At 38.0% G+C, this 26,977-nt stretch overlaps 1 protein-coding gene across 1 annotated transcript in view; it reads left to right on the top strand.

Moving 5' to 3' along the window:
* The window catches only part of LOC127418753 (zinc finger protein 37-like), a 96,721-nt gene extending 70,104 nt beyond the window's left edge, over window positions 1–26,617 (top strand). Inside the window, exons 6-9 of the mRNA XM_051659531.1 lie at window positions 1,401–1,471; window positions 13,144–13,831; window positions 18,854–18,982; window positions 23,345–26,617. Of these exons, the coding sequence (XP_051515491.1) occupies window positions 1,401–1,471; window positions 13,144–13,831; window positions 18,854–18,982; window positions 23,345–24,186 (1,730 nt within the window). The 3' untranslated portion in view covers window positions 24,187–26,617. The remainder of the gene's footprint in view (window positions 1–1,400; window positions 1,472–13,143; window positions 13,832–18,853; window positions 18,983–23,344) is intronic.
* Window positions 26,618–26,977: the final 360 nt, after the last annotated feature.

A 26,977-nucleotide genomic window follows, 5' to 3' on the forward strand; every position in this document is an offset into this window, starting at 1 on the left:
TTTTTGCCAATTTTCTGTTTGCTGTATAATAGAGCACTGCAGGCCAATTGAATTAATGATGCAGCTAAAATTTGTGTGGGTGTGTTAGTATGGATGTCAGTGTGTGTTTTGTATGTGTGTACTCAGAAATTTGTGTGTGTGTGTAACAACAGTGGCAAAAATAACAATGCATCAAAATCAATGTTGTTGCTAATCATTGACATATCCCAGACTGTGATAAAAAAAAATTCCCCATAGCGTTTAATATATGTAAATAATAATTTGTTTGTGTTTTTTTTTTTTTTTCATAAAAACAACAGTGGCATTATATAAAACAAACTGGCATTTAAAGGGTTAAAATCCTGAAAATGAATGAACGTTTGGTAGTTATGGTCAGGACTGATATTGATTTAAAAAATGTACTTATTGAAAGTGGAAAATAATATTAATATATAATATTATTATTGCAGTTTTTTGACGCAGACATTTTTGTCCTCTAAGGACCTCCGAGTAGCTTTTTTTAAACTGACGCACAAGGGTTAAGAAAAATATATTACATGTAGGACAACAGACACTTTTAGTATTTTGTATGTTTTCATTAATATGCATTTTTAAGCAAGTATGTGACTTTTTCACATTATATATTTTTATGTAAGCCTTCTTTTTATATCATATGTTGTGATAAATCAGATTTGAGATTTGTATGGGTTTAACCTGAAAGCTATGAAATGTGAACTGAGGGGAAAAAAAACCTGAGATGGTACATGATACCTCATTTCAAAAGTCCACCACAGGCCACTGATATATAGGCTACTGTATATAGCGTAATGAGTTTGAGCTCATCCAATCCGACCTAAAATGAGTTTCCCAACACATTCACACTCCAGTCCAGTAGGTTGTGGGAAAGCACCATAAGTTTTGCTAACCACCATTAATGGGTACGTGTTCAATGTGTTTTACATAATTTGTGAGATTTATTTTGATGCGTTTTTTTGTTTTTCTCTGTTTAATGATCGTAAAATAATCTTATTATCGTCTTATGTGGCGGTTTTGTGACAGACGCTTTAAAATATTCAGTTTCAGGAGAAACAAGCAGAAATGTGAGAATATCATGTTTAATATCTGATATATGAGCTCGTTAAATCAAGAAGCAGATTTTAAATGACTTCAGTTAAGTCAATTATATGTTGAAAAAATGCTTGTTATAGGCTAATTTCTAATCAAATTCCTGCTGGCGGGGAAATTAAACCAAACAAAAAGCACCCATTTATATGTAACCATCTCAGAAACAACATTATTATGTTTTACAGATCTGTTCTTGTGTATAATCATCCTTTTGAATTTGATGAATATCAGTCCATTGTATTGATGATATTATATTGGTGATCTGTCCATTCTGGATATTGATGATTTCATCACAGAAATTTCTCAGCTGAAGAAAGAGGTGACATCACTGAAGGCAAAACTGATGGAGAGAGACGACAGTTTGCAGGTTAAACATTCTTTTCATTTTTTACCTGTTTTGAGCGAGGTAAAGTTGAGATTGTAAGTAAGTTTCAAATGATGTGATATGACTGTGACTCTGTGATGATGAACGGTACAGATGTGATTGTGTTCAAACCTCCACAGAGTCTCTGACTTCTGTCTGTAACGCTGGAGAACAGCAGAAGCTGCAGACACCAGTGAAGATTGAAGTGAAGCAGGAGGAGATAAAAGATGAAAACACAGCAGAGGAACAACAGAGTGATGAAGATGATGATGAACAGCAGATGCTGCAGACACCAGTGAAGATGTGTTCAGTGAAGCTGCTGGACTGCAGAAACCTGATGAAGATGAGAGGAGAAACCACAACAGAGGAACAACAGAGTGATGAAGATGATGAAGAAACCACAGAAGAGGAACAGCAGAGTGATGAAGATGATTTTACACATTCAGGTATGTTTCTTGCTTTAATGTTGTTTTACTTTTTAAAGACAATCAACTTTCTCATTGTTCTATTGTAGTTTTAGAAGTATTTTAAAGGGATAGTTACTCACCCTCATGCCATCCCAGATGTGTTTGACTTTCTTCTGCAGAACACAAAGATTTGTTGAAAAATATCTCAGCTTTGTAGGTCCATACAATGCAAGTGAATGGTGGCCAGAACTTTGAAGCTCCAAAAATCATATAAAGGCAGCATAAAAGTAATCCATAAGACTTCATGAGTGATATGATAGGTGTGGATGAGAAACAGATCAATATTTAAGTCCTTTTTTACTCTGAAAATACACTTACACTAGACCTCCTATGTGCGTTCACGAGAGGCCTTGTTTTGTTTTTTACCGATTTGCATTCTTCGTGCATATCGCCACCTACTGGGCTGTTGTGCAAATATGATTTTTTTATTCTATCCCTTTTCTTTCTTGTCCGTGCACAGTAGGTGGCAGGGCCAAATTAAGACTTAAATATTGATATTTTTCTCACCCACACCTATAATATCTCTTCTGAAGACATGGATTTAATCACTGGAGTCATATGGATTACTTTTGTGCTGCCTTTATGTGCTTTTTGGAGCATCAAATTTTGGCATCCATTCACTTGTATTGTATGGACCTACAGAGCTGAAATATTCATCTGAAAATCTTAATTTGTGTTCTGAAGAGAGAAAGTCAAACACATCTGGGATGGCATGAGGGTGAGTAAATAATAAGAGAATTTTCATCTTTAAGTAGCACATGGGGGGCCACATTGTCCTCCTTTTGAGATACAATGTTCCACATTGATTTAGTTCTTGTATCTTTAAAGCCCAGAAATAGTTGTGTTCTCATTCTAATGCATGATGCACAATTTTCTGAAGTTTGTGACTGGTGGAATATTCTGCCTGAATTATTGCTCTACAAAGGTTGATACTTTTCTATCAGGCATTAGAATTTTTTTTATAAAGGCTAAGCATAATTATAAATTATTTTATCATCTCTACTTTCCTGGTAATTTATTATACAAATTAACACAATTCTACATCAGGGGTCGGTATTATTAAAAAAACTAACAATATTGTTAAAAAAATATTATTATTAAAAATATCACTGTTTTATTCTGTTACATTAATACTTTTAAAGCTATTCAAGTTACTCAGCCAAAAGTAGTGCGTGGTTTTCTCATTTCCTTGTTATTGTTGTTTGATTAATAGCCTTTTTACGATATAGCCTGCTAGACAGTGCTCAATTCGGTTACATGTACACTTCAAGTCTGACATTTTGATGCAAATGCGGTTTTTGTCCCTCTGTTTATGTTCACTTTAGACCAAATCAACTGCATTTACATTAATGCCTCATCAAGACGGGCATTGGTGGAATTATAAAGTGTATTTGACCATTTAGGCACATGCCCGCATTAGCGTTCTCGGAGCACACGCGCATGTAAAGCATACAAACATTAGCTGCCCATCAGTCAAACAGCACGCAGCTACAGATGTCAGGAAATAAAAAGTAAATCTTTTATATTTTATCTAGATTAACCAACCAGTGGTTGTCTTGCTATCGCGATCGATGTAATGAACACCCCTGTTCTAGATGTAAAACATAGGCTAAGTATAGAAAATTACTCAAAAGTTTATCATCGGTATCGAGGACATCTCTTCTTTCTTTTTTTTCAGATAAACATCAAGATTGTTTTATCGCCCAGCCCTATTGATAACATTGCCTTAATCTCTCACATCAACCCAATAATCTCAGTGATAGATAGCTAATTTATAAACTACATTATAGACACACAGAATCTAGTAAGCAGAAATATGAAATTTACCTCGATATGTTTCTTCAAATTAGAGGCAGGATTAATGCTGATATCTGGCTTGAGCAAGTTAAAGTCACATGACACAATCAAGCAATTGGCCTTTTTCACTGCGAAAAGCCCTTTTAGGTGCGGCCGTGATGTTGAGGTGTTGAACTTTGCTGAGGCATCCTACACATCCATAACAGTTGGCGCCAGATCTGCAACTGCCGTTCAAGTTTTTTACATGTGATTTGATTATATGGGAGTCACGAGGCTCTCCCAAGCCAATCATGTTGATAGATAAAAATAAAATCAGGACAGGGAAGTAGCGAAAACAGACAGTGGGAAAATAGCGCATTAAAAGTACAGTTACAGCACTTAAAATGTACTCAAGTAAAAGTATACAATTTTAAAACTACTTACAGTACAATTCCTGTGAAAAACTACTTGATTACAGTAACGTGAGTATTTGTAATTCGTTGCTTTACACCCCTGCTAAAGGCTCAGTTGAGTTTTCAAAAAGGAGGGGGGACAGTGGACACCCATCTCGTTCCTCGTGTTAATGGAAAAGGTGATATATATTATTATTTGTACGCACTGTTGCTATTGGCGAACTATATAGAATTTTAATCCATGATAAGTTTGGTCCAAATTCAAAATTCTCAAAGGCATGGAATAGATAGTCCCACTCCACCCGATCGAAAGCCTTTTCGGCATCTAAAGATATAACCACTTCCGATTCACTGGGTGGAGAGGGACCATAGATGATGTTATACAGGCATCTAATGTTGGAAGAGGATTGTTGATTCTTTATGAAGCCCATCTGGTCTGGTGAGATTATGGTTGGAAGAACTGTTTTGAGACAGTGAGCAATCATTTTTGCAAAGATTTTGCTGTCTACATTGAGCAAAGAGACAGGGCGATATGAGTCACATTCCTGTTGATTTTTGCCTTATTTTTCAGAATAAGTGATATGGTAGCTTATCGTAATGTTTCAGGCAGTGAGCCCACAGACAGGGTGTCGTTATATACAGAGTATAAAATAGGAGCCAGTTGGTTTGAAAATTCTTTAAAAAATTCTGCCAGATACCCATCCGGACCAGGGGATTTCCCACATTGCATGCTCCTAATGGCCATCTCAACTTCTCCTATTGAAAATGGAGAGTCTAGCTCAGCTGCTGTCACAGGGTCTATTTGGGGGATCTCAAAACTTTGGAGAAATTAATTAATTAAATGATCATCCCTCAGCGATTCAGATGTATATAGGTTATGGTAAAACCTCATAAAATGTAAATGAATGGCAGCGTGGTCTATGCAGACCATGCCAGCTTCATCTCGAATCTCAGGAATTGCCTGACTTGCTGCTTTTTGGTGAAGCTGGTGTGCAAGTATCCTCCTCATTTTGTCGCCATGCTCGTAGTATATATATGGTGAGATCTAGTTTAAAGGTTCTCAACTTATTGTGTGGTTAGTAGGTCAGATTCGTTTTGGAGGAGTAGGCGTTCTTTAATGTCATCCACTGACAGAAATGCTGCTAATTTTTAATCGAGGTTACATATTAAATAATTCATTGGTAAGATTATTCCTGGTTCTTTGTAACTGTGCAGTGTAAGAAATAACCTGACCCTGTTAAATATGCTTTAAGTGCCTCCCACACTGTTGATGATGTCACATTTGGTGTTAGATTACTTTCTAGGAAAAGATAAATCTGTGATTAGATCAAATCTGAATTTATTTTATCTGAAAGAAAAACTGGGTTTAGTCGCCAAGGTCTGTAAACAGGTTGGCAGATTAAGCCTCAGTTTAAGGGGAGCGTGATTAGAGATTACAATCGCTTGATAGTAACACTCCTGAACAGAAGCAAGAAGACATTTATCTATTAAAAATAATCAATACGTGAAAATGTTTTATGAACAGCTGAGATTAAGCAATGGGGTTAAGAGTATGCCAGACATCAGCAATGCCATAGGTATCAAGAAACAGCTGAATTGAAAGGGCAGCTTTGGAAGTTGGCATAATTTTAACAGAGCTTCGATCTAGACTAGGGGCTAACACACAATTCATGTCACCATCTAATATCAAATGATGTTCATTTTAGTCACGCAATCGGGAGAATAAATTGGTGAATAATGCGACGTCGTCCCAATTAGGGGCATAAACACTAGCTAAGATAACTGGGGTGTTATATAATTTGCCTGTGACAATGACATATTGGCCTCTAGGATCTGCATCGAAAAGATAAAAGGCACATGTTTACTAATAATAAGTGCTGCCCCTCTTGACTTAGATTGAGACTGTGAACGATAAAATTCACCGATCTATCTAGTATGCAAACGTGATTGATCAGATACTTTTAGGTAAGTTTCCTGAAGGAAAGCTATATCCACCTTTAACTGATGTAAATGTGTCAGGACTCTCTTACATTTTACAGGATGGTTCAACCCCTTAACATTCCAGCTCACAAACAAAATTGGTCATGCAACCATCCCTCCTGTAGTTACACTCTGTGTCATGACCACAGATAATGAGTATATCTAGAGATGAGTGATCATTTACATGTTAGACCCCTATCATTACATAAATCAAAGAAAGAAAAGAAAATATAGAACATGATACAGAACAAATGAAAAAATAAACCTGAATAAAAAAACACCTTTAAGCCCCTCATTTCCCTTCCTTTCTTACCCATTCTAACTGGGTTGGACCTTCTCCCCAATGTAACAATGTCCGCATTATGTGCTTATAATAGGGAAACTACTAGCTAAAAGCTAAACTCAACAGAACATGAAAACTTTTAGGTGTAGATATCAATATATGAAGTAACCGTTTTCAATAGTGTTTTAACTAACTCATTCTAACCTTCCATTGTTTAGATTTGAACTCAAATCAAGAGGTTAAATACACTGCAAATGTCTCAAAATAGTATAAAATAATGTAGAATGTGACTAATGTACATACACATTTCAACGGGCTGACGTTGACATTAACTTGAATTAGTTTGGCACTATATAGATAGGGGAACAGACTGGTGGTAGTCACCTGCTTTGTAATGTATTGTGTGATGTGTTGCTGGGCTTCATCGAGCGAGGTAAAAATCTTCTCCGCTCCATTGTAGGTGATACGTAGCCGTGCTGGATGAAGAATGCCAAAGCGAAATCCCTCAATCCCACGTAGCTGCTGTCTGATGCCGTTGTATGCTGCTCATGCGTGGGCGACTCTTACTGTATAGTCCGGATAGACAGAGATGGTTAGATCATTCACCTTTACTCGCCTCTGATCTCTGGCAAGGTGCAGGATTTTTGAGCAGTCATGGAAGTAATAAATATGGGACACTATGGCTCTAGGTGGGGGGTGCCCTTGTTTTGGTGGTGGTTGTAAGGTCCGGTGCACTCTGTACAGTAAAGGAGCCTTTGCGAGTTGGAAAGCTTCTTTCAGCAGCATAGAGACTGCAGTTGTGCTGCAGCTGCCTTGGCCTTCTGGTACACCAACTATCCATATATTATTGCATCTGGATCTTCCTTCCAAGTCTTCACATTTGTCCTCTAAGGCAGTTGAAAATTGTTGCACTGTGCGCTGTAAGACCGCAACAACCGTGTAAAACCGTTTTGGTGGCTTGTATCTCTAATTTAATAGCAGACATTTCGCTTTCAAGCACTGCCTGAAATGTGATCCTTGAAGACAGCCGCAAAATCTGCTTGCAACACTGCCAAGAGTTAATTCATGATTTCAGTCGGACTTACTGCCATAGCAGGTGCTGGAGCTGGGTCACCTGAGTCACTCGAGGCCCCAGCCGGAGATGGTGTGCTGGTCTTGACTGGCTCAAGAGCTCAACCAGAACTCCTGTATCTTACGTCACCCCCAAAAAATATGGGCGGTGTCTCTATCTTCTAAATGGCATCGCCAGCAGGTGGGTGTGTCCTTAAAACCAAGTCTATACAATTTAGAAGGGGTCCAATAAAATCTATGTAGAATCTTAAATTGAATAAGGCGCACCCTTGCATCTCTAGATGCAGACTTGATGTTTTTAAGAATCCTAGCCCACACTCCCTCCTCCAAAAACAAATTTAAATCTTCCTCCCTTAATCTTTTGAGGGAATTTAAAGCTCCATCCCCAGACTCTGAATTAGCTGGGAGTAATACACTGATGCCTCATGACCTTTTCTAAAAGCAGTAATCACCACTCCCAGAGTATTTGCCGCACTAGGGGGGTGCGTGCCACTCCCAAAAGGGGCAGTGGTAGCTCAGCGGTTAAGGCTCTGGGTTACTGATCAGAAGGTCGGGGGTTCAAGCCCCAGCACTGCCAAGATGCCACTGTTGGGCCCATGAGCAGGGCCCATGAGCAAGGCCCTTGACCCTATCTGCTCCAGGGGCGCCGTATCATGGCTGTCCCTGCACTCTGACCCCAGCCTAGCTGGGATATGTGAAAAAGAAGAATTTCACTGTATATGTGCAAAATGTATAATGTGTGATGAATAAAGAAAATTATTATAAAATTACAAAAACAGTGCATAGAAGGTGCCGCAGCTGTAAATACTTATAAAATTGAGATCTGGGAATCCCAAAATTTTGAACGAAATTTTCAAAAGGTCTCAATACTCCACTCTCATATAGGTCACCGAGTGTATTAACCCCCCTCACAATCCAATCTGACCAACAGAAAGGGGACTTTTTAATGCATAGTTTAAGGTTCTGCCATATGCTCGAGGCTACATTTAAATAAATATCTGAATTAAACACTCTGGACACTTTTGTCCATATCGAGTGTAAATGCAAAATAACGGGGTGTGACTTAACTTCTCCGATTAATTTGATCGAAAGGCTATGCAGAGGCGAGATAGGGGCAAGAGCTTCCTTTTCGATACAAAACCAGGGAGGGGCTCTCTCAGGTGGAAGCGACCAATGAGCCAAATATCTGAGACCGAATGCATAATAATAAAACAAAATCTTGGGTAGGCCTAACCCACCTTTGTCAATCGGCCTATGTAACTTATTGAAATTTAACCTGGCACGCTTACCATTCCAAATGAAGGACTTCGCTATGCTATCAAATTGCTCGAAATAAGAGAGGGGGACATCTATTGGGAGAGATTTTAACAGGTAGATGAATTTTGGAATACAATACATTTTAATTACATTAACCTTCCCAATCATTGATAAGTGTAATGAAGCCCACCTGTCCACATCATTTGAAAACCTTTTTATTAAGGGATCAAAATTAACTCTGACTAAATCAGACAAATTTGCTGGGAAAAAAATTCCCAAATACTTAATGCCCTGTTTGGGCCATTGGAAGGCGCCCGGCTGGAAGGCCGTTACTGGACAGTACACTGTCAAAGCCAAAGCTTCGGATTTAGACCAATTGACTTTGTATCCTGAGAAATTGGAAAAGGAATTAATAATTCTGTGGAGGCAAGGCATAGATCTAGTGGGGTCGGAGACGAATAAGAAAATATAATCTGTGTAAAGCAGAAGCTTATGCGCCACACCTCCCGCCGTCACCCCTGGAAAATCCTTTATTATCGCGGCTGCTAAAGGTTCCAGGGCAAGACAGAACAATAATGGGGAAAGAGGGCAACCCTGCCGAGTGCCCCTATTCAGAGTAAAATAATCTGAAATTAAGTAACTTAATCCAACCAATAAATGTACTCTTGAACCCATACATTTCCAAAATCTTAAAAAGATAATCCCATTCTACCCTATCAAATGCCTTTTCGGCATCAAGTGAGATGGCAGCGACTGGAGACTTATCATTCGCTACTGACCACATGATATTGTTGAAACGCCTGATGTTATCAGAAGAGCTACGGCCCCGAATAAATCCCACCTGATCTATATGTATAAGAGGTGTCATAACCTTACTTAATCGGTTAGCCAGAATTTTTGACAATATTTTTACATCTAATTGGATCAGGGAGATTGGACGGTAACTTTTACACTCGCTTGGATCTTTGTCCTTTTTAAGAATCAGACTGATCCGGGCTTGTGTCATGGTTGGCGGAAGCTTTCCATTCTTTAATGATTCAGTATAAACTTCTAACAAAAGTGGAGCCAGTTCTTTAGCATCGGGGCCTGTCTCCCTCAGCAAATCTGTGAGCTGGGACTCTGTGAGCTCCCTCGATTTCCAGCATGTGGCCTGTTATGTCGAGCAGACTCGGGAAAAGCTCGTCTAGGAATTTCACCATCTCTGCCCTCCTCGTGCTCAGGAATTCCAACAATTCGAACATTATTCCTGCGGCTTCTATTCTCAAGATCTTCAAGCTTTTCAAGGAGATGTTCCAAATCAACTTTGGTCGCGAGCGGATTAGCGGTTAATTCCCTCTCCGAAGATTCCAGAAAATCGATTTGTCAACATCAACATCAGTCACTCTTGTAACTATCTCAGAGAATTTTATTTCCATCGGCGTAATCGATCGATGTATTACAGCGAGATCCTCCAAGTCAGCAAGAAACTTCGTCAACATCACCGACATGTTGGACAACTGACACTGGATCTCCTCTCCCGCCACGCCATCCAAATCGAGTCCCCGGTCTGTGGGCCTGTCGGGGCTTTCATCCTGAACACATGTCTTTTAATGTCTCCAGAGCCCGATGATTTTGACTTCTTTGCCATGTTTTACCTCAAAGAGCAAATGTGTAACTGGGTGTATCAAATTTCACCAGATTATAACATGAAAATAATAAAAAATTTAGCAAAGTGCGCAGAGCTCGTCGCTCACACGTCTGCTTCTTGCATGGCATCACGTGACCCCTCGCGTTTTGCTTTTTTAGCACGAGAATATGTTTGTTCTGAATGGTTACTGGAAGAAATGCAAATAGTTACATGAACACTACTCGTACTCGAGAAAAAAATGCTTTCTCAAAGTCACCAGAATTTAATGCTTTGGTGTTGTTTTTGCCAAAAAATTCTCCCAGGGGAGCATGCCCCTGGACTCCCCTAGATATAAGGTTGTCAAAAGCAGATTTCTGTGCGTACCCTCAGATCAAATCCTGCAGGTGCCCATGTCTTTGGCTGCCGGAAGAATTAGTCTCTCTCCGATGTTATGTGCTTTGCCAGCCTTGGCAATATGCAGCGCAATGTGATGTGAAGCTTCAGTGTCCTTTACAGTTAATTTGACAAATTCTCCGACAACTTTTTTCGGACTTTGAAAGTTTTCTTTTGAAAAACTCAGGAGGTTTTCCCGCTACCTTAGCATGCTTGGTGTCAAGGTGTCTGTGGATTTTAGCAGGTCGCATGCTGTCATTAGCTAAGATCTCCTTACAAACGACACATAAAGGTCGTGGTGCATCAACTGATCCTGTCCATGTAAACCCTAAACTTAAATACTGCTCATAGTATTGTCGTCTTTTGGGTTTGACCCCTAAAACTGAAGGATTCGCATTTGGTGGTCTCAGAAACTGCTCCATTGTAAATACAGACTAATACTTTTTTGCCTATTACTTTCAGAACTGTTTAAAGTATGTTTTAAATATAATAAACTCAGCAAAAAAAAAAAAAAATCCTCACTTTCAACTGCTTTTATTTTCAGCAAACTTAACATGTGTATGAACATAAAAAGATTCAACTAAGACATAAACTGAACAAGTTTCACAGACATGTGACGAACAGAAATGGAATGTGTCCCTGAACAAAGCGGGGGTCATAATCAAAAGTAACAGTCAGTATCTGGTGTGGCCACCAGCTGCATTTAGTACTGCAGTACATCTCCTCCTCATGGACTGCACCAGATTTGCCAGTTCCTGCTGTGAGATGTTACCCCACTATTCCACCAAGGCACTTGCAAGTTCCCGGACATTTCTGGGGGGAATGGCATGATGTCTGGTAAGGACCTGCCTTACAAAAGGCCTACAAGCCCTCAGTCCAGCCTCTCTCAGCCTATTGCAGACAGTCTGAGCACTGATGGAGGGATTGTGCGTTCCTGGTGTAACTCGGGCAGCTGTTGTTGCCATCCTATACCTGTCCCGCAGGTGTGATATTAGGATGTACTGATCCTGTGCAGGTGTTGTTACACGTGGTCTGCCACTGCAAGGATGATCAGCTGTCCTTCCTGTCTTTGGCGTCTCATTGTACGGACATTGCAATTTATTGCTCTGACCACATCTGCAGTCCTCATGCCTTCATGCAGCATGCCTAAGGCACGTTCACGCAGATGAGCAGGGACCCTGGGCATCTTTCTTTTGGTGTTTTTCAGAGTCAGTAGAAGTTTTTCTATTAAGTAATACGTTTTTATTACTGTGACCTTAATTACCTACCGTCTGTAAGCTGTTAGTGTCTTAATGACCGCTCCACAGGTGCATGTTCATTAATTGTTTATGGTTCATTGAACAAGCATGGAAAACATTGTTTAAATCCTTTACAATAAAGATCTGTAAAGTTATTTGGATTTTTATGAAATTATCTTTCAATTACAGTGTCCTGAAAAAGGGACGTTTCTTTTTTCTTTTTTTTTCTTTTTTTTTTGTTGCTGAGTTTAGTTTGTTAATGGCATCAACCAAACTGGAGCCATTTTTATTTATAATGAAAATAATCTGATGTTGGCAATTGTAACAGTACCTTTAACAAACTCAAAAATAAAACTAAACTTGTGAAACAATCTGTATTTTCATGAATGCTACACAATATATAGTCTAGATAAAAACAGCTCTCAAAATCACCAGAATTGATGAATATTACACATTTACACTCCAGTCCAGTATGAGGCAGAAAAGCGCCATTATTTGTTTTGGAAACCGCCATTAAACAAGAAGAAGAAAGAAGAATTTGAGCTCTCAGTCGGTACATGTTCAATGTGTTTAACTTAATATGTGAGTTTATATTAGTTTTCATATGTTTGTATTTTTCTGTCTTTGTTCTGTTCGTAAAATAATCTTATTATCGTCTTATGTGGCGGTTTTGTGACAGACGCTTTAAAATATTCAGATTCAGGAGAAACAAGCAGAAATCTGAGAATATCATGTTTAATATCTGATATATGAGCTCGTTAAATCAAGAAGCAGATATTTTAAAGAAGTTCAGTGATTTTAAATAAAGCATGTTATATGCTAATATCCAACAATATTCCTGCTTTAAATAAAATAAAACCAAACACAAAGCACACATTTATATTTGTCTCATAACTCATACCTGAAAAGGGTTTTTCTGTCTTGTTTTGTTTATGTTCAGATTTTCATCAAGAGAGAGCTGAAGAAAGAGGTGATGAAGACAAAACTGATGGAGAGAGACAGTTTACAGGTTAAACATTCATTTCATCCTTTAACTGAATCACTGTGTCTATTTGTCTTTTCCAGAGCAGAGTCTTGTTAGATTTTAATGAACTTTTAAACTTGAGATTGTAAGTAAGTTTCAAAAGATGTGATATGACTGTGACTCTGTGATGATGACCGGTACAGATGTGATTGTGCTGTGTTTGTCAGGAGCTGGAAAAGGTTTCCTGTCAATCTTCAGTGTGTGTGACTGATGGGACCTCCACAGAATGTCAGGATTCAGTGTGGAGCGGCAGAGATCAGTCCACACCACAGCGGCTGCTGGACAAACTCTCTGAACAGAGATCCAGAGACACACAGGACTCACAGCTCACTTTACTCTGTTCTACTGATGCTCAGGAGAGTGTGTGTGACAGTAATCAGGGTGATCAAACCTCCACAGAGTCTCTGACTTCTGTCTGTAACGCTGGAGAACAGCAGATGCTGCAGACACCAGTGAAGATTGAAGTGATGCAGGAGGAGATTAAAGAAGAAAACACAACAGAGGAACAACAGAGTGATGAAGATGATGATGAACAGCAGATGCTGCAGACACCAGTGAAGATTGAAGTGAAGCAGGAGGAGATTAAAGAAGAAAACACAACAGAGGAACAACAGAGTGATGAAGATGATGATGAACAGCAGATGCTGCAGACACCAGTGAAGATTGAAGTGAAGCAGGAGGAGATAAAAGAAGAAATCACAGCAGAGGAACAACAGAGAGATGATGATGATGATGATGAACAGGTGAAGATGTGTTCGGTGAAGCTGCTGGACTGCAGGAACCTGATAAATATGAGAAGAGAAACCACAACAGAGGAACAACAGAGAGATGAAGATGATGATGTCATTCCTTCAGGTATGTTTCATTCTTTAATGTTTTACATTTTCATGACAATCAGCCGTCATGTTAAAAGTTAAAAAGTTCCCCGCTGTTTTTATTGTCATTTTTTAAGTTTTCAGTTGTCTTTTAAAAAGGTACATATTATATTTCCCCAATCAAAGTAGTTCTGTAGGTGACTGGATTAGAGTTCTGCTTAAGTATAGTTTTGATTATATCACGGGTCTGTTGAATGCTTGATTCTGATTGGTTCACGGATGTTCTAAGGTGTGCAATTATTTTTCAAGTACAGTTGTGCTCAAAAGTTTGCATACCCTGGCAGAAATTTAGAAATTTTGGCATTGATTTTTAAAATATGACCGATCATGCAAAAAAACTGTCTTTTATTTAAGGATTGTGATTATATGAAGCCATTTATTATCACATAGTTGTTTGGCTCCTTTTTAAATCATAATGGTAACAGAAATCACCCAAATGGCCCTGATCAAAAGTTTACATACCCTTGAATGTTTGGCCTTGTTACAGACACACAAGGTGACACACACAGGTTTAAATGGCAAGTAAAGGTTAATTTCCCACACCTGTGGCTTTTTAATTGCAATTCGTGTCTGTGTATAAATAGTCAATGAGTTTGTTAGCTCTCACGTGGATGCACTGAGCAGGCTAGATACTGAGTCATGGGGAGCAGAAAAGAACTGTCAAAAGACCTGCGTAACAAGGTAATTGAACTTTATAAAGATGGAAAAGGATATAAAAAGATATCCAAAGCCTTGAAAATGCAGGTCAGTATTGTTAAATCACTTATTAAGAAGTGGACATTTTGGGGATCTCTTGATACCAAGCCAAGGTCAGGTAGACCAAGAAAGATTTCAGCCACAACTGCCAGAAGAATTGTTCAGGATACAAAGAAAAACCCACAGGTAACCTCAGGAGAAATACAGGCTGCTCTGGAAAAAGACGGTGTGGTTGTTTCAAGGAACACAATACGACGATACTTGAACAAAAATGAGCTGCATGGTCGAGATGCCAGAAAGAAGCCAATGCCAAAAAAAAAGCCTGGTTACAATATGCCTGACAACACCTTGATACACCTCACAGCTTCTGGCACACTGTAATTTGGAGTGACAAGACCAAAATAGAGCTTTATGGTCACAACCATAAGCGCTATGTTTGGAGAGGGGTCAACATGTATTGTGCTCCTTGAAACAACCACACTGTCTTTTTCTAGAGCAGCCTGTATTTCTCCTGAGGTTACCTGTGGGCCCACCCCTGTGAATTTCTTTTTTTGATTTTTCGTTAAGTATTTTTGCTTTAAAAATTAAATGTGTTTATTGAAACACGAAAAACATAAACAAAAGACATTTCTAAATTCAAATTGCACTTTAAACTAAACTGAAAAAACTATTAAAGTAACGAAGTGATCAACAAAATTGTATATATAGCCACCTCCCCAAATACAAACATTTACCATCTCCAACTGCTCCATTTGCCATCACGCAAATATCAGTCAATGACAATAGGTGGAAAATTACTAATAGCCTACAGATTAAGAACTAAAGACAATTATAAGTGTAAGAATAATTATAATCATAATAATAAAGCCTAATAAATTCCCTTGTGTTCCCAAAATAATGCTGCTAAATGTGTGTTCTTATCAAATTAGTGTTTGTATTGCGTTTTGGTGATACAGTTAATGCTGCCTAAAGAAAAGAAAATAGAACTCAATTTTAGGTTCAAGGTGAACGTGTCTTGTATTATTTTATGATTTAATTGGTTTTGTCTTTGTTTCTTTAATACAAAGATATATAGTTGAAGTCAGAACTGTACATACACTTTATTAAAACTCATTTTTTAACCACTCCACAGAGTTCATATTAGCAAACTATAGTTTTGGCAAGTCATTTAATACATCTAGTTTGTGCATGACATGAGTAATTTTTCCGACAATTGTTTACAGACAGATTGTTTCACTTTTAATCGACTATATCAGAATTCCAGTGGGTCAGAAGTTTACATTCAGTAAGTTAACTGTGCCTTTAAGTAGCTTGAAAAATTCCAGAAAATGATGTCAAGCCTTTAGGCTGTTAGCCATTTAGCTTCTGGAGGTGTACCTGTGGATGTATTTTAAGGCCTACCTTCAAAGTCAGTGCCTCTTTGCTTGACATTATGGGAAAATAAAAAGAAAACAGCCAAGACCTCAGAAAAAAACTGTGGACCTCCACAAGTCTGGTTCATCCTTGGGAGCAATTTCCAAACACATGAAGGTACCACGTTCATCTGTACAAACAATAGCATGTAAGTATAAACACCATGGGACCATGCAGCCATCATACCGCTCAGGAAGGAGATGCATTCTGTCTCCTAGAGATGAACGTAGTTTGGTGCAAAAAGTGCAAATCAATCCCAGAACAACAGCAAAGGACCTTGTGAAGATGCTGGAGAAAACAGGTAGACAAGTATCTATATCCACAGTAAAATGAGTCCAATATCAACATAACCTGAAAGGCTGCTTAGCGAGGAAGAAGCCAATGCTCCAAAACTGCCATAAAAAATCCAGACTACAGTTTGCAAGTGCACATGCGGACAAAGATCTTACTTTTTGGAGAAATTTCCTCTGGTCTGATGAAACAAAAATTGAACTTTTTGGCCATAATGACCATCATTATGTTTGGAGGAAAAAAGGTGAGGCTTGCAAGCCGAAGAACACCATCCCGAACGTGAAGCATGGGAGTGTCAGTATCATGTTGTGGGGGTGCTTTGCGGCAGGAGGGACTGGTGCACTACACAAAATAGATGGCATCATGAGGAAGGAAAATGATGTGGCTATATTGAAGCAACATCTGAAGTCATCAGCCATGAAGTTAAAGCTTGGTCGAAAATGGGTATTCCAAATGGACAGTGACCCCAAGCATACCTCCAAAGTTGTGGCAAAATGGCTTAAGGACAACAAAGTAAAGGTATTGGAGTGGCCATCACAAAGCCCTGACCTCAATCTGATAGAAAATTTGTGGGCAGAATTGAAAAAGCGTGTGAGCAAGGAGGCCTACAAACCTGACTCAGTTACACCAGTTCTGTCTGGAGGAATTGGCCAAAATTCCAGCAACTTATTGTGAGAAGCTTGTGGAAGGCTACCCAAAATGTTTGACCCAATTTAAACAATTTAAAAGCAATGCTACCAATTACTAACATACTGTATGGAAACTTCTGATCCACTGGAAATGCGATGAAAGGAATAAAAGCTGAAATAAATCATTCTCTCTACTATTATTCTGACATTGCACATTCTTTTTTTTCTTCTGATTAACAATTTTTATTGGTTTACTTATTGAACACATAAAAAAAAAAAAATATATATATATATATATATATATATATATATAAAATCAACAATTAACCCCCACTATCACCCCTCCCCCTCCCTCATCAACATCCCAGTGGTCATACATGATTATAGACACAATAAATAAATAAAAAATATTAATAATCACACATCCAGCAATGTCAAATATCCACCCCATTTCTCCATAAACAAATTCAATTTCCTTAGTCTTCTAAATGACCCTTCTTCAAAGGCTGCCACCCTCTCCATCTCTGAGCACCACTCCTGAAATGAGGGTGCTCCAGCCGACCTCCATCCACTTAAAAGGATCTGTCTGGCAATCATGACGCTTGTTAGGACCCAAATTCTTTATGTGTCTATTCTCAACATCGATGACCGCCTCATCGCCCAAAATACAGAATCTGGGGCAAAATGAAACCCGAGTGCCCAATACATCACACACAAGACTCTGAACCTTCAACCAGAACTCCTGGATCTTAACACACCCCCAAAAGACATGAGTTATGTCTCCATCCTCTGATTGGCATCGCCAACAGGTTGGTGTGTCTTTAAGACCAAGCCTATACAATCTAGAGGGTGTCCAATAGCAATGATGTAAAATCTTAAATTGCATAAGGTGAACCCTTGCATCTCTAGATGCAGACTTGATGTTTTTTTAAATCCTAGCCCACACTCCCTCTTCCAATACCAAGTTTAAATCTTTCTCCCATAATCTCTTGATAGAATTTGAAGCTCCGTCCTCCAGACTCTGAATTAGCAGGGAGCAATACACTGATGTCTCATGACCTTTTCCAAAAGCAGTAGTGCCCAATCGATGGGCGGCCGATATTAGCCTTTCACGATATATCGGTATCGGCGTATATGTTTACCGATATGCGCAGATATGAAAACTTTTTTTCAGAACATATAATGCAAAAAACAATGCTTGAATTAGTGTCATAACGTAGTTTGTCCAGCAGAACACGCTCCGACTCCACTGTTTACAGAGCTGAGCTGATGGTGGCTCTGCAGACAGGGCGGAGTTAAACGGTGGAGTGGTGGTGGCGTAGTGGACTAAAGCACTGAACTGGTAAGAAGAAGGTTGTTGGTTCAGTCCCCACAGCCAGCTCCATTGTGTCCTTGAGCAAGGCACTTAACTCCAGGTTGCTCCAGGGGGATTGTCCCTGTAATAAGGGCACTGTAAGTCGCTTTGGATCAAAGCATCTGCCAAATGCATAAATGTAAATGTAAGTGGTGTCTTCTCGGTAAGTTGCTTACTAGTTTGTGAAATACATACTGGAAAGTTAATAAACAATGACCCCATCATTTGCCCTTTTCAATATAACTAATATAACGTTAACCTTAGCCCTGACAACCATGCCACTCATGTTTATCACATCTGTTTGAGATGTTAGCCAGCTATAGTTTGTCAGTGCAGTCAGCAACATAGCAGATTGAAAGGTAAACATCCGAGCATCTTTTTGCAGCTCAGCTGACAACGGTGCGGTGGTGGATTGTGTCTGTTGAGTGTTGATTTCACGCTACGTTGTTACCTAGTTGGTGAGACGCAATGCTGGTCCATCTTTTACTCTCCATGGCAACAAGCTTATAGCTAACTAGCAAAAAACGTAGCTACTTTCATTGCTTGTCAGCTTTACTCTGTTCTACTGATGCTCAGGAGAGTGTGTGTGAAAGTAGTCATGGTGATCAAACCTCCACAGAGTCTCTGACTTCTGTCTGTAAAGCTGGAGAACAGCAGATGCTGCAGACACCAGTGAAGATTGAAGTGAAGCAGGAGGAGATAAAAATAGAGGAACAACAGAGTGATGATGATGACTTTTTTCCTCCAGGTAAGTTTCTTCCTTTAATGTCGTTTTACATTTTAAAGTCAATCAACTGTCATGTTAAGATCTCTTGAGAGAATGTTTTTTGACATTTAGAAGTCACACTAAAAGTTCTCAGCTGTTTTTATTTTTATTTTTTGAAGTTCTCAGTTGTCTTTAAAGAAGGTACATCTTTTTATTTTAATAATTCCCCAATAAAAACTTCTGCAGGTGACTGGATTAGAATTTCTGCTTAATTCTGCTGAAGTCTTAATTTGTTTTTGTTTTTAACATTTTTCTTTTTATTTTTATTATCCATAAAATCGTTTCATATTTTCGATGCATGAAACATGCATTGATCCCAATTTTTTAACTGGTAACCTTTTGTAAAGGAGGCTGCAGAACTTCTGAACCGTAACGAGAAAATACAGTTTTTGCTCAAAATGATCCAAAATGAAAAACATTTTGTTTTTAGTCCCTGACCTACACAGTCATCAAGTATTTAAAAATGGCATGCACAGACCTCAACACTTGGAACATTAAACATGACAATGTTAACATTTAACAAATCTATAATTTTATTAGAGAAACAAACTCATCCTCACATTGTTAAACAACAAGTTACCTACTGTGACAACAAAATCAACAATAACAGTGTAAATAAAACCATGCAAATGGCCAAACAATGCACCACATAAATGTTGTGTAGGCCAATTTGAACTCAAATAAATGCAATAATCAACTTTTTGGAGTTTTTGAAAGTTGCCAAGCAGAGAAAAAAATAAATAAATAAAAAAAACAGACCAAAAAACCCCCCCTGATAATCAAGTTGTGAATTTATTTTAATTTTATTCCATTTTAATTGTACTTACTTAAGTTCAAATTTGAATTGAAATTGCACATCCTTTTTGCTACCTCAGTTCAAATTCAGTCCAAATTCAGGAATTGAATTGGCATTCCTTTTTCAATTCTGTATGGTGCACAACTCTGTAGCTACTGGCTAGTAGTTTTTTAGATTTCACTTGTCGGTGATTTGAGTAGTGTAGTGGCGTAGAAGTTCAACAACGAGATCCTTTCAGTTTGTGTTGAGAGTAAGGACGCCTACACACTTGAGCAGGAAACTTAAATGGCCACTTTTGGAAATTGCTGGTTGACCAGGGGACAGTACATAAAATGATCTGGTAAAACCAACTATACTTCAATTACTTGGTTACTTAACACCTTTTCTTCATCAAAATTGCTGGTTAGACACTTTCTTTTTCCAGAACAAAGTAAGACTCAGCCTAAGACGGCATTCCCACGGACCACCCACAGTCTGCTCTAACCATCTGATGCACATAGCACTCAAAATTGGAAAATGCTTTCTCGTACAAATCTGTGCAAATCTGATTGGCTAATTCATACTCTCAATCTTCATTTGAAGACATTCTGTTGTTTGTCCCAAAAACACTTTTTAATTAAGAGCCATAACGAATCTCTGAAAACAAAGCAAATCAGGCACGTGCACTGACGGCTTGTCTTTGGCCTGTTCTTCAAAATAATCAGGTGTGTTTCTTCATGTGTGCGTCTGTGTGTTTAAAGGCATTCCATGTCACTTTCTAGACATCTTTACAGATCGCATGCCATAGTGAAATACCTGCCTTTTGGCGGTTGCTAATTTCAAACTCTGGATAGCTAAATATACAATATATATCAAAACACTCAAAATTGTATCATCTATATTGAGATTTAGTTTTTCTCTATAAATATTGTTACCATTTTATTGCCCAACCCTAGTGCGCACAACACAAAACCTTTGAGACTCATTAGAATTAAACCGACAATTTTCTGCTTTGAAGCACTATGGTGAGTGTCAGACATCTCATAAGGCAGTCCATAGACCCCTTTGGATGAAAGTTGTGAAAGTTTGCACACTGATAGAGAACAATCTGATCTATAAATGACCCAAATTTGGAGTCAGTTACTGTAACTCTCTTGCGATACCAACTATTCAAATTTGCACTTATGTTTATCATGACTGGAGGCTACCTGCACAGTTTTGGCACAGTGCCACCTAGGGGTCAGGAGATATGCAAAATGGCTATTTTTGCTTATAACTTCTGAATTATTTAGACTAAAATCATTGGACATTTTGTGTATATAATTATGTTACAAATGCAGTGGCATATCATTACAAATCTTTGTATGCATTATCACCACCATGCCCTAAGTGCACAGTGTGAGTTATGGGGGGTCCCCCCAGATGAAACCAAAGACCCCCTGGAAAGCAAATTTGCACAATATAGGAGGGTCTCATTTAAAATCATGTGATTTACCAGATCAGAATCAGAGCTGATCAAGATCTGCGCAGCAGCACTGCTCCCAACGAAAAAAATGTCAACATGGCAAAAAGCATTTGAGGCTGTATCTTGGCAACGGTTTGCCTTATTTACATGAAACTTTGTGTGTCATTGTTACCACATCTTGACCACACCATATGAATTTGGTGAATGCGCCACCTATTGGTGAAAAGTTATAATTCGTTTTATTGTAATGTTAGCAATTCTACCTATGTACCACTTTTATATAGATTTTTCTAAAGATTTCTAATATAATTTTTTTAAATAGATCATAATCATTGATATCCAACCATACACCCTTACATGTTGGTCTGTCTGGCCCTGTAATCACTGCTTGCAGCTATATTATATTCTAAATGTGTTTAGGCCACTGTTTTTTCATCACAAAATTTTACAGTTTGTTTTATAGAATAGTTACACTGACCTACTCAACGACGAGCCATGCATGGTCTAACCTGTGGTATTTATTACAAATTAAACTTCAAAGCCTTCTTCATTGCCATCTCCATGAGCATGGACCAAGCTCCTGTGTAAAATCTGATCTGTTCTAATGCTGTCTGATTGTAGGAGAAATTCAAGTCATGATTAAAATCAACATTAAAAAACATAAAAAGCCAACATTTCCAATAAAAGCACAGTTCCAACTCATTAAACTGATCAAACATCCTAATATCTAACTACTATATATGTTCGTTCACTATAATCATACATTTATATACACATTTTATTTAAAAAAAAATTAAGTACAACTTTTACCATTGAAGTCTGAATAAAAATAAGTAAATATTTATTCTTTAAATATACTTAACAGTGTAAACGCTTTTATTAACTTATTTTATTAAAAATTTGTCTTTTGAGTGTTATTGTGACCTGTCAAGATTTCACTGTAAAACCAGTTTCCATACAAGGATAAAGTTTCTAGTCTATTGTATAAATTTACCCTAATAGATTCAATATGAATCTATACCAGTTATCAGTTTGTAATTGATGTTTGTCGTCTCTTTACCTCATCAGTGCTGTTTATAATAGCAAGTCTGTCTAGCCATTTGAGATGACTGACTTCTGTTGTGCTTTAAAGTTGAACATTCTCTTTAGTATTCTAATGGGTCACATAAGTTTTGTGGTTTCCACTGCAATATCGAGTGTTTCGCTCTGCAGTATTCCAGAACTCTGGCTGTCCTTTCTCTAGAGCATGCTGGTGTGCGTGCTGTGCTAGTTTGTGAACCACGAACTCCATTCGTCCCTCGCAGATGCGTGACTGATATGAGCAAAGTCTTTCTAGCAAGTCAGTCCACTGTCGGCCATCTTTGGAACGCTCCCGGGAGACTATTTCCAGTCATGCCAGTGCAGCTCCTGTCTACTTGAATGGAGAAAGACCGATATCTCAAAAACGGATGGTCAAGATTACAATCAAAGAACATATTTCAAATCAACAATAAAATCTGACAATACTGGAATCATAAATTGTGATTCTTTACCTCATATTATGTTAAAAAATGCAATTTTCCCAGCTTGTACAGCTGATACACATGCATGTTCTAGAGTTGATTGACAGGTGATGTCTGTATTTAAAAGATGATTGGCTCTTTTAACTGTAAGGCAGGACTTCCTTTCTACATCCGTTGACCGTTGGGTGTTCAGAGCTTCTGGTTGAGCGTTCTAGTTTCACCCATTTATTATAATATAAGTGACCCATCTCTGCTAAATAACCTCTGACATGAGTGGAATATTTAGTGCTTATAAAGTGCTGAATGTGAGATGAATACAATTATAATTGCTTTGGCTATGGTCCAACTTTCACAGAATTTTAAATGCAGTAAAAACCCTGAAAACATTTGGCAGGTGTTAATGTCAAGCCCTGATGACTATAATCATGACATACAGTTATCAGCCATAATTGACAGTATAAATAAATACTGTTTGCAGAGCAAAAATCACAAATCAGTGCTGGACATTTGTTGTGTTCTGACAAAAAAAAATGGTTAAATTTGATTTCTTTGCAGATTTGTCCCTCTTGAATTGATTTGTCAATTTACTGTGTTCATTGTAGAGCTGATGAAAGGGAGAAAGGAACGTCGAGAGCTGAATAAAGTGGAGGAGAAACTTCAGGATCAGAAACATCATGATTCCAGAACTGGAGTAAAATCTTTGAGTGTCTTAAAGACTAAAAATAATTTCTCACCAAAAAATCATCAAAGAAGATCAGCCAAAAATCCTAACACCTGCACTCAGTGTGGAAAGAGTTTCATACATAAAAGCAGGTTTATCATGCACATGAGAGTTCACGCTGGAGACAGAAATTACACGTGCCACCTGTGTGGGAAAAGCTTTCTGTATCTGAAAAAACATCTGAAAACACACACATATAAGATTTACAAGTGTTCTTTTTGTGGAAAGAGTTATTCACACCTGTACTATTTTAAACAGCACCAGAAAATTCATACCGGTGTGCGGTCTCATTTGTGCTTTGAATGTGGGAAGATCTTTACTACAGCCACAAGCTTGAAACAGCACCAAAGAATTCATACTGGACAGAAACCTTACAAGTGCTCACACTGTGAAAAGAGTTTCACTTGGCCACAAAACCTGAAAACACACGAGAGAATTCATACTGGAGAAAAACCTTACAAGTGCTCACTCTGTGGAAAGAGTTTCACTTGGCTACAAAACCTGAAAACACACGAGAGAATTCATACTGGAGAAAAACCTTACAAGTGCTCACACTGTGGAAAGAGTTTCACTCAGTCAGGAGAACTGAAAACACACGAAAGAATCCATACTGGAGAGAAACCTTACCAGTGCTCTTCATGTGGGAGAACTTTCAGTGGAGCTAGTAATCTACGGACACATGTAAAAAAGTATTGCCCAAGTAGTCACAGTGAGCAAAAATAATCTTCAGGTCCAACAAGATCAAATAAACAGTTGGAAATTCAGATGATGGAACTCAAAGGTGGAATTTCTCCCAATAGAGTAGCATCATTTAAGAGAATAACAAAGGACATTCAAGGAAGCTCTTTGTACTAATTGAGAATGTGTGTGTGTATGTGTATATACGGTGCTGTAAATAAAAATGCTGTAAAGTAAGGATGTTTTTAGAATTCCATGAATAGTTTTTTTATGAATTTTGTCAATTAACTTCTGGTGAATGAAGAAAGATGTTCTTTTTGTTTACTTAAGGAATTTTCACATAATCAGTGATGAAATCTTATTCATGTATCCACATTCCTGCACTCATTTAGCTATACATTCATATTTCAACACGTTCAATATGTACTGTATGCTGTTATGTTATACACTATCTTGGTGGTCCCTAGAGGCCTCTCATCAGGGTATGAGATTAACTTTTTTGCCCACCAGCTACAGTGGAGAGTGAATGCCCAATTTTACCAGCCACTTTGATGTTATATACAGTACATCAAATGAAAGCTCTCATTCTCAGTAAGGTGACTGTAACAGTTTATTTTGTTGTCATAATACCACAGTTTGAATTATTTTCAAAAATATCACAAAGTGAAATTTTATTTTGGTAAGGCATAAAATGCAAACATCTCTTTTCTGTGCTGACCACTGTTCTGAAAGCCCAAAATAGCCTCAAAATTTATATCAAATCTTACCTTGGGTTGTTAGCTTTAAAATGAGTTAAAGAAATTGTTTGTTAGCTTGCTTGGGTGAATAATCCAATGAAGTGTCAAAAACAATTTAGAACAAAATATGAAGTCCGGTATAAAAAGTTTGAGAAACAAGTTTTCAGCAAAATAGGTTCCCATCTATAGAAGATGAAATGTTACACATCATTGAAAAGCTGGGATTCTCTGCTTTCCAATAACACCTAGACTTCTAGACAACTCAGAAATCAAGAAATTCAACAAAACAGTCAGGGATGTGATTCTTCTGGATTAATTCATTTTTTTCTGACCTAAAAATGTGACCCACGTGAATTGTGTAAATATGTAAAAAAAAAAAAAAAAAAAAAAAAACTGCATGAAAAATGTCCTGTCTGGTGCGTTCTCAATAAGCATTTTTTCACCCAAACAGGTGTCATTCATACTTCCCTCAGAACAACTTCTCTCACTTAACTTCACTACTGCTTCTGTGTCACTCACACACTTTGTTGAGAATGCATGAGACGGAGGCTGCTGATTTTCGCTCTCAGGAATTCAAGACAGACAGGTTTATTTTAATTCAAGACAAATAAAATGGTTGGATATAAAACGGCTTTGGACCGTTACCACTGCTGCTGACAGGTTAAAAATCATGATGGTTAAGCTGCAATTACCGACAGGTAAAACCCTGCAGATACAGTCCAGACATTAGAAAATGTTCAGTATAGACACGTTTTTTCCCAGTTTAGATCGGGAAATAAACTTGGGTTGTGGATGTATTAAAAATGTACATGAGTTTTGTGAGACCACTCTGTAAAAACTCTGTGAATTCACAATCCAGAAATAATACTAGCCACACAATGAAAAGGGGTCAGCACTCATTACACTCTTTTCCAATGATCTGTTGTCCAATGTCTGTGTTTCTTTGCCCACACTAACCTTTTCTTTTTGTTTTTCTGTTTCAAAAGTGGCTTTTTCTTTGCAATTCTTCCCATAAGGCCTGCACCCCTGAGTCTTCTCTTTACTGTTGTACATGAAACTGGTGTTGAGCGGGTAGAATTCAATGAAGCTGTCAGCTGAGGAAATGTGAGGTGTCTATTTCTCAAACTAGAGACTCTGATGTACTTATCCTCTTGTTTAGTTGTACATCTGGTCTTCCACATCTCTTTCTGTCCTTGTTAGAGCCAGTTGTCCTTTGTCTTTGAAGACTGTAGTGTACACCTTTGTATGAAATCTCCAGTTTTTTGGCAATTTCAAGCATTGTATAGTCTTCATTCCTCAAAACAGTGATTGACTGACGAGTTTCTAGAGAAGGCTGTTTCTTTTTTTTGCCATTTTTGACCTAATATTAACCTTAAGACATGCCAGACTATTGCATACTGTGGCAACTCAAAAACAAAGACAATGTTAAGCTTCATTTAATGAACCAAATAGCTTTCAGCAGTGTTTGATATAATGGAAAGTGATTTTCTAGTACCAAATGATCAATTTAGCATGATTACTCAAGGATAAGGTGTTGGAGTGATGGCTGATGTCTAGACTTGATCAAAAATGGCTTTTTTCAAATAGTGATGGTGCTGTTTTTTTTATATCAGTAATGTCCTGACTATACTTTGTGATCAGTTGAATGCCACTTTGGTGAATTAAAGTACCAATTTCCTTCCGAAACAGCAAAATCTGTATATTATTCCAAACTTTTGGCCAGCAGTGTATATACATTGAAATTAATATTAACTAACATTAATAAATGCTGTAGAAGTAGTTTTTAGTGTTAGTTCACGTTTACTAATGTTAATAATGTCTCCCACTTTCCTCTGTACATTTTCCTGCTTTTTTGTGCTTGGCTGATCACATACCTGAATGACAGAGTGTGTTTCTGTCTCTTCCCCCCTCTACCTGCCCCTCCCGAGCATGTTTGCGCTGCATGCGACCTTGGAGTTATCAATACCAAAGAAAGGTGAATGCACAGCTTGTGCTTCTTCTGACGCGCACACACTGTCCTGGCAATGACCCACACATACATCTCATTCTTGAGGCAGAGTCAGTTGAAAGAAATGCACACTTTCCCATTTATGAGCGTA

The sequence above is a fragment of the Myxocyprinus asiaticus genome, chromosome 28 (genome assembly GCF_019703515.2).
Source record: "Myxocyprinus asiaticus isolate MX2 ecotype Aquarium Trade chromosome 28, UBuf_Myxa_2, whole genome shotgun sequence".
Lineage (NCBI taxonomy): Eukaryota > Metazoa > Chordata > Actinopteri > Cypriniformes > Catostomidae > Myxocyprinus > Myxocyprinus asiaticus.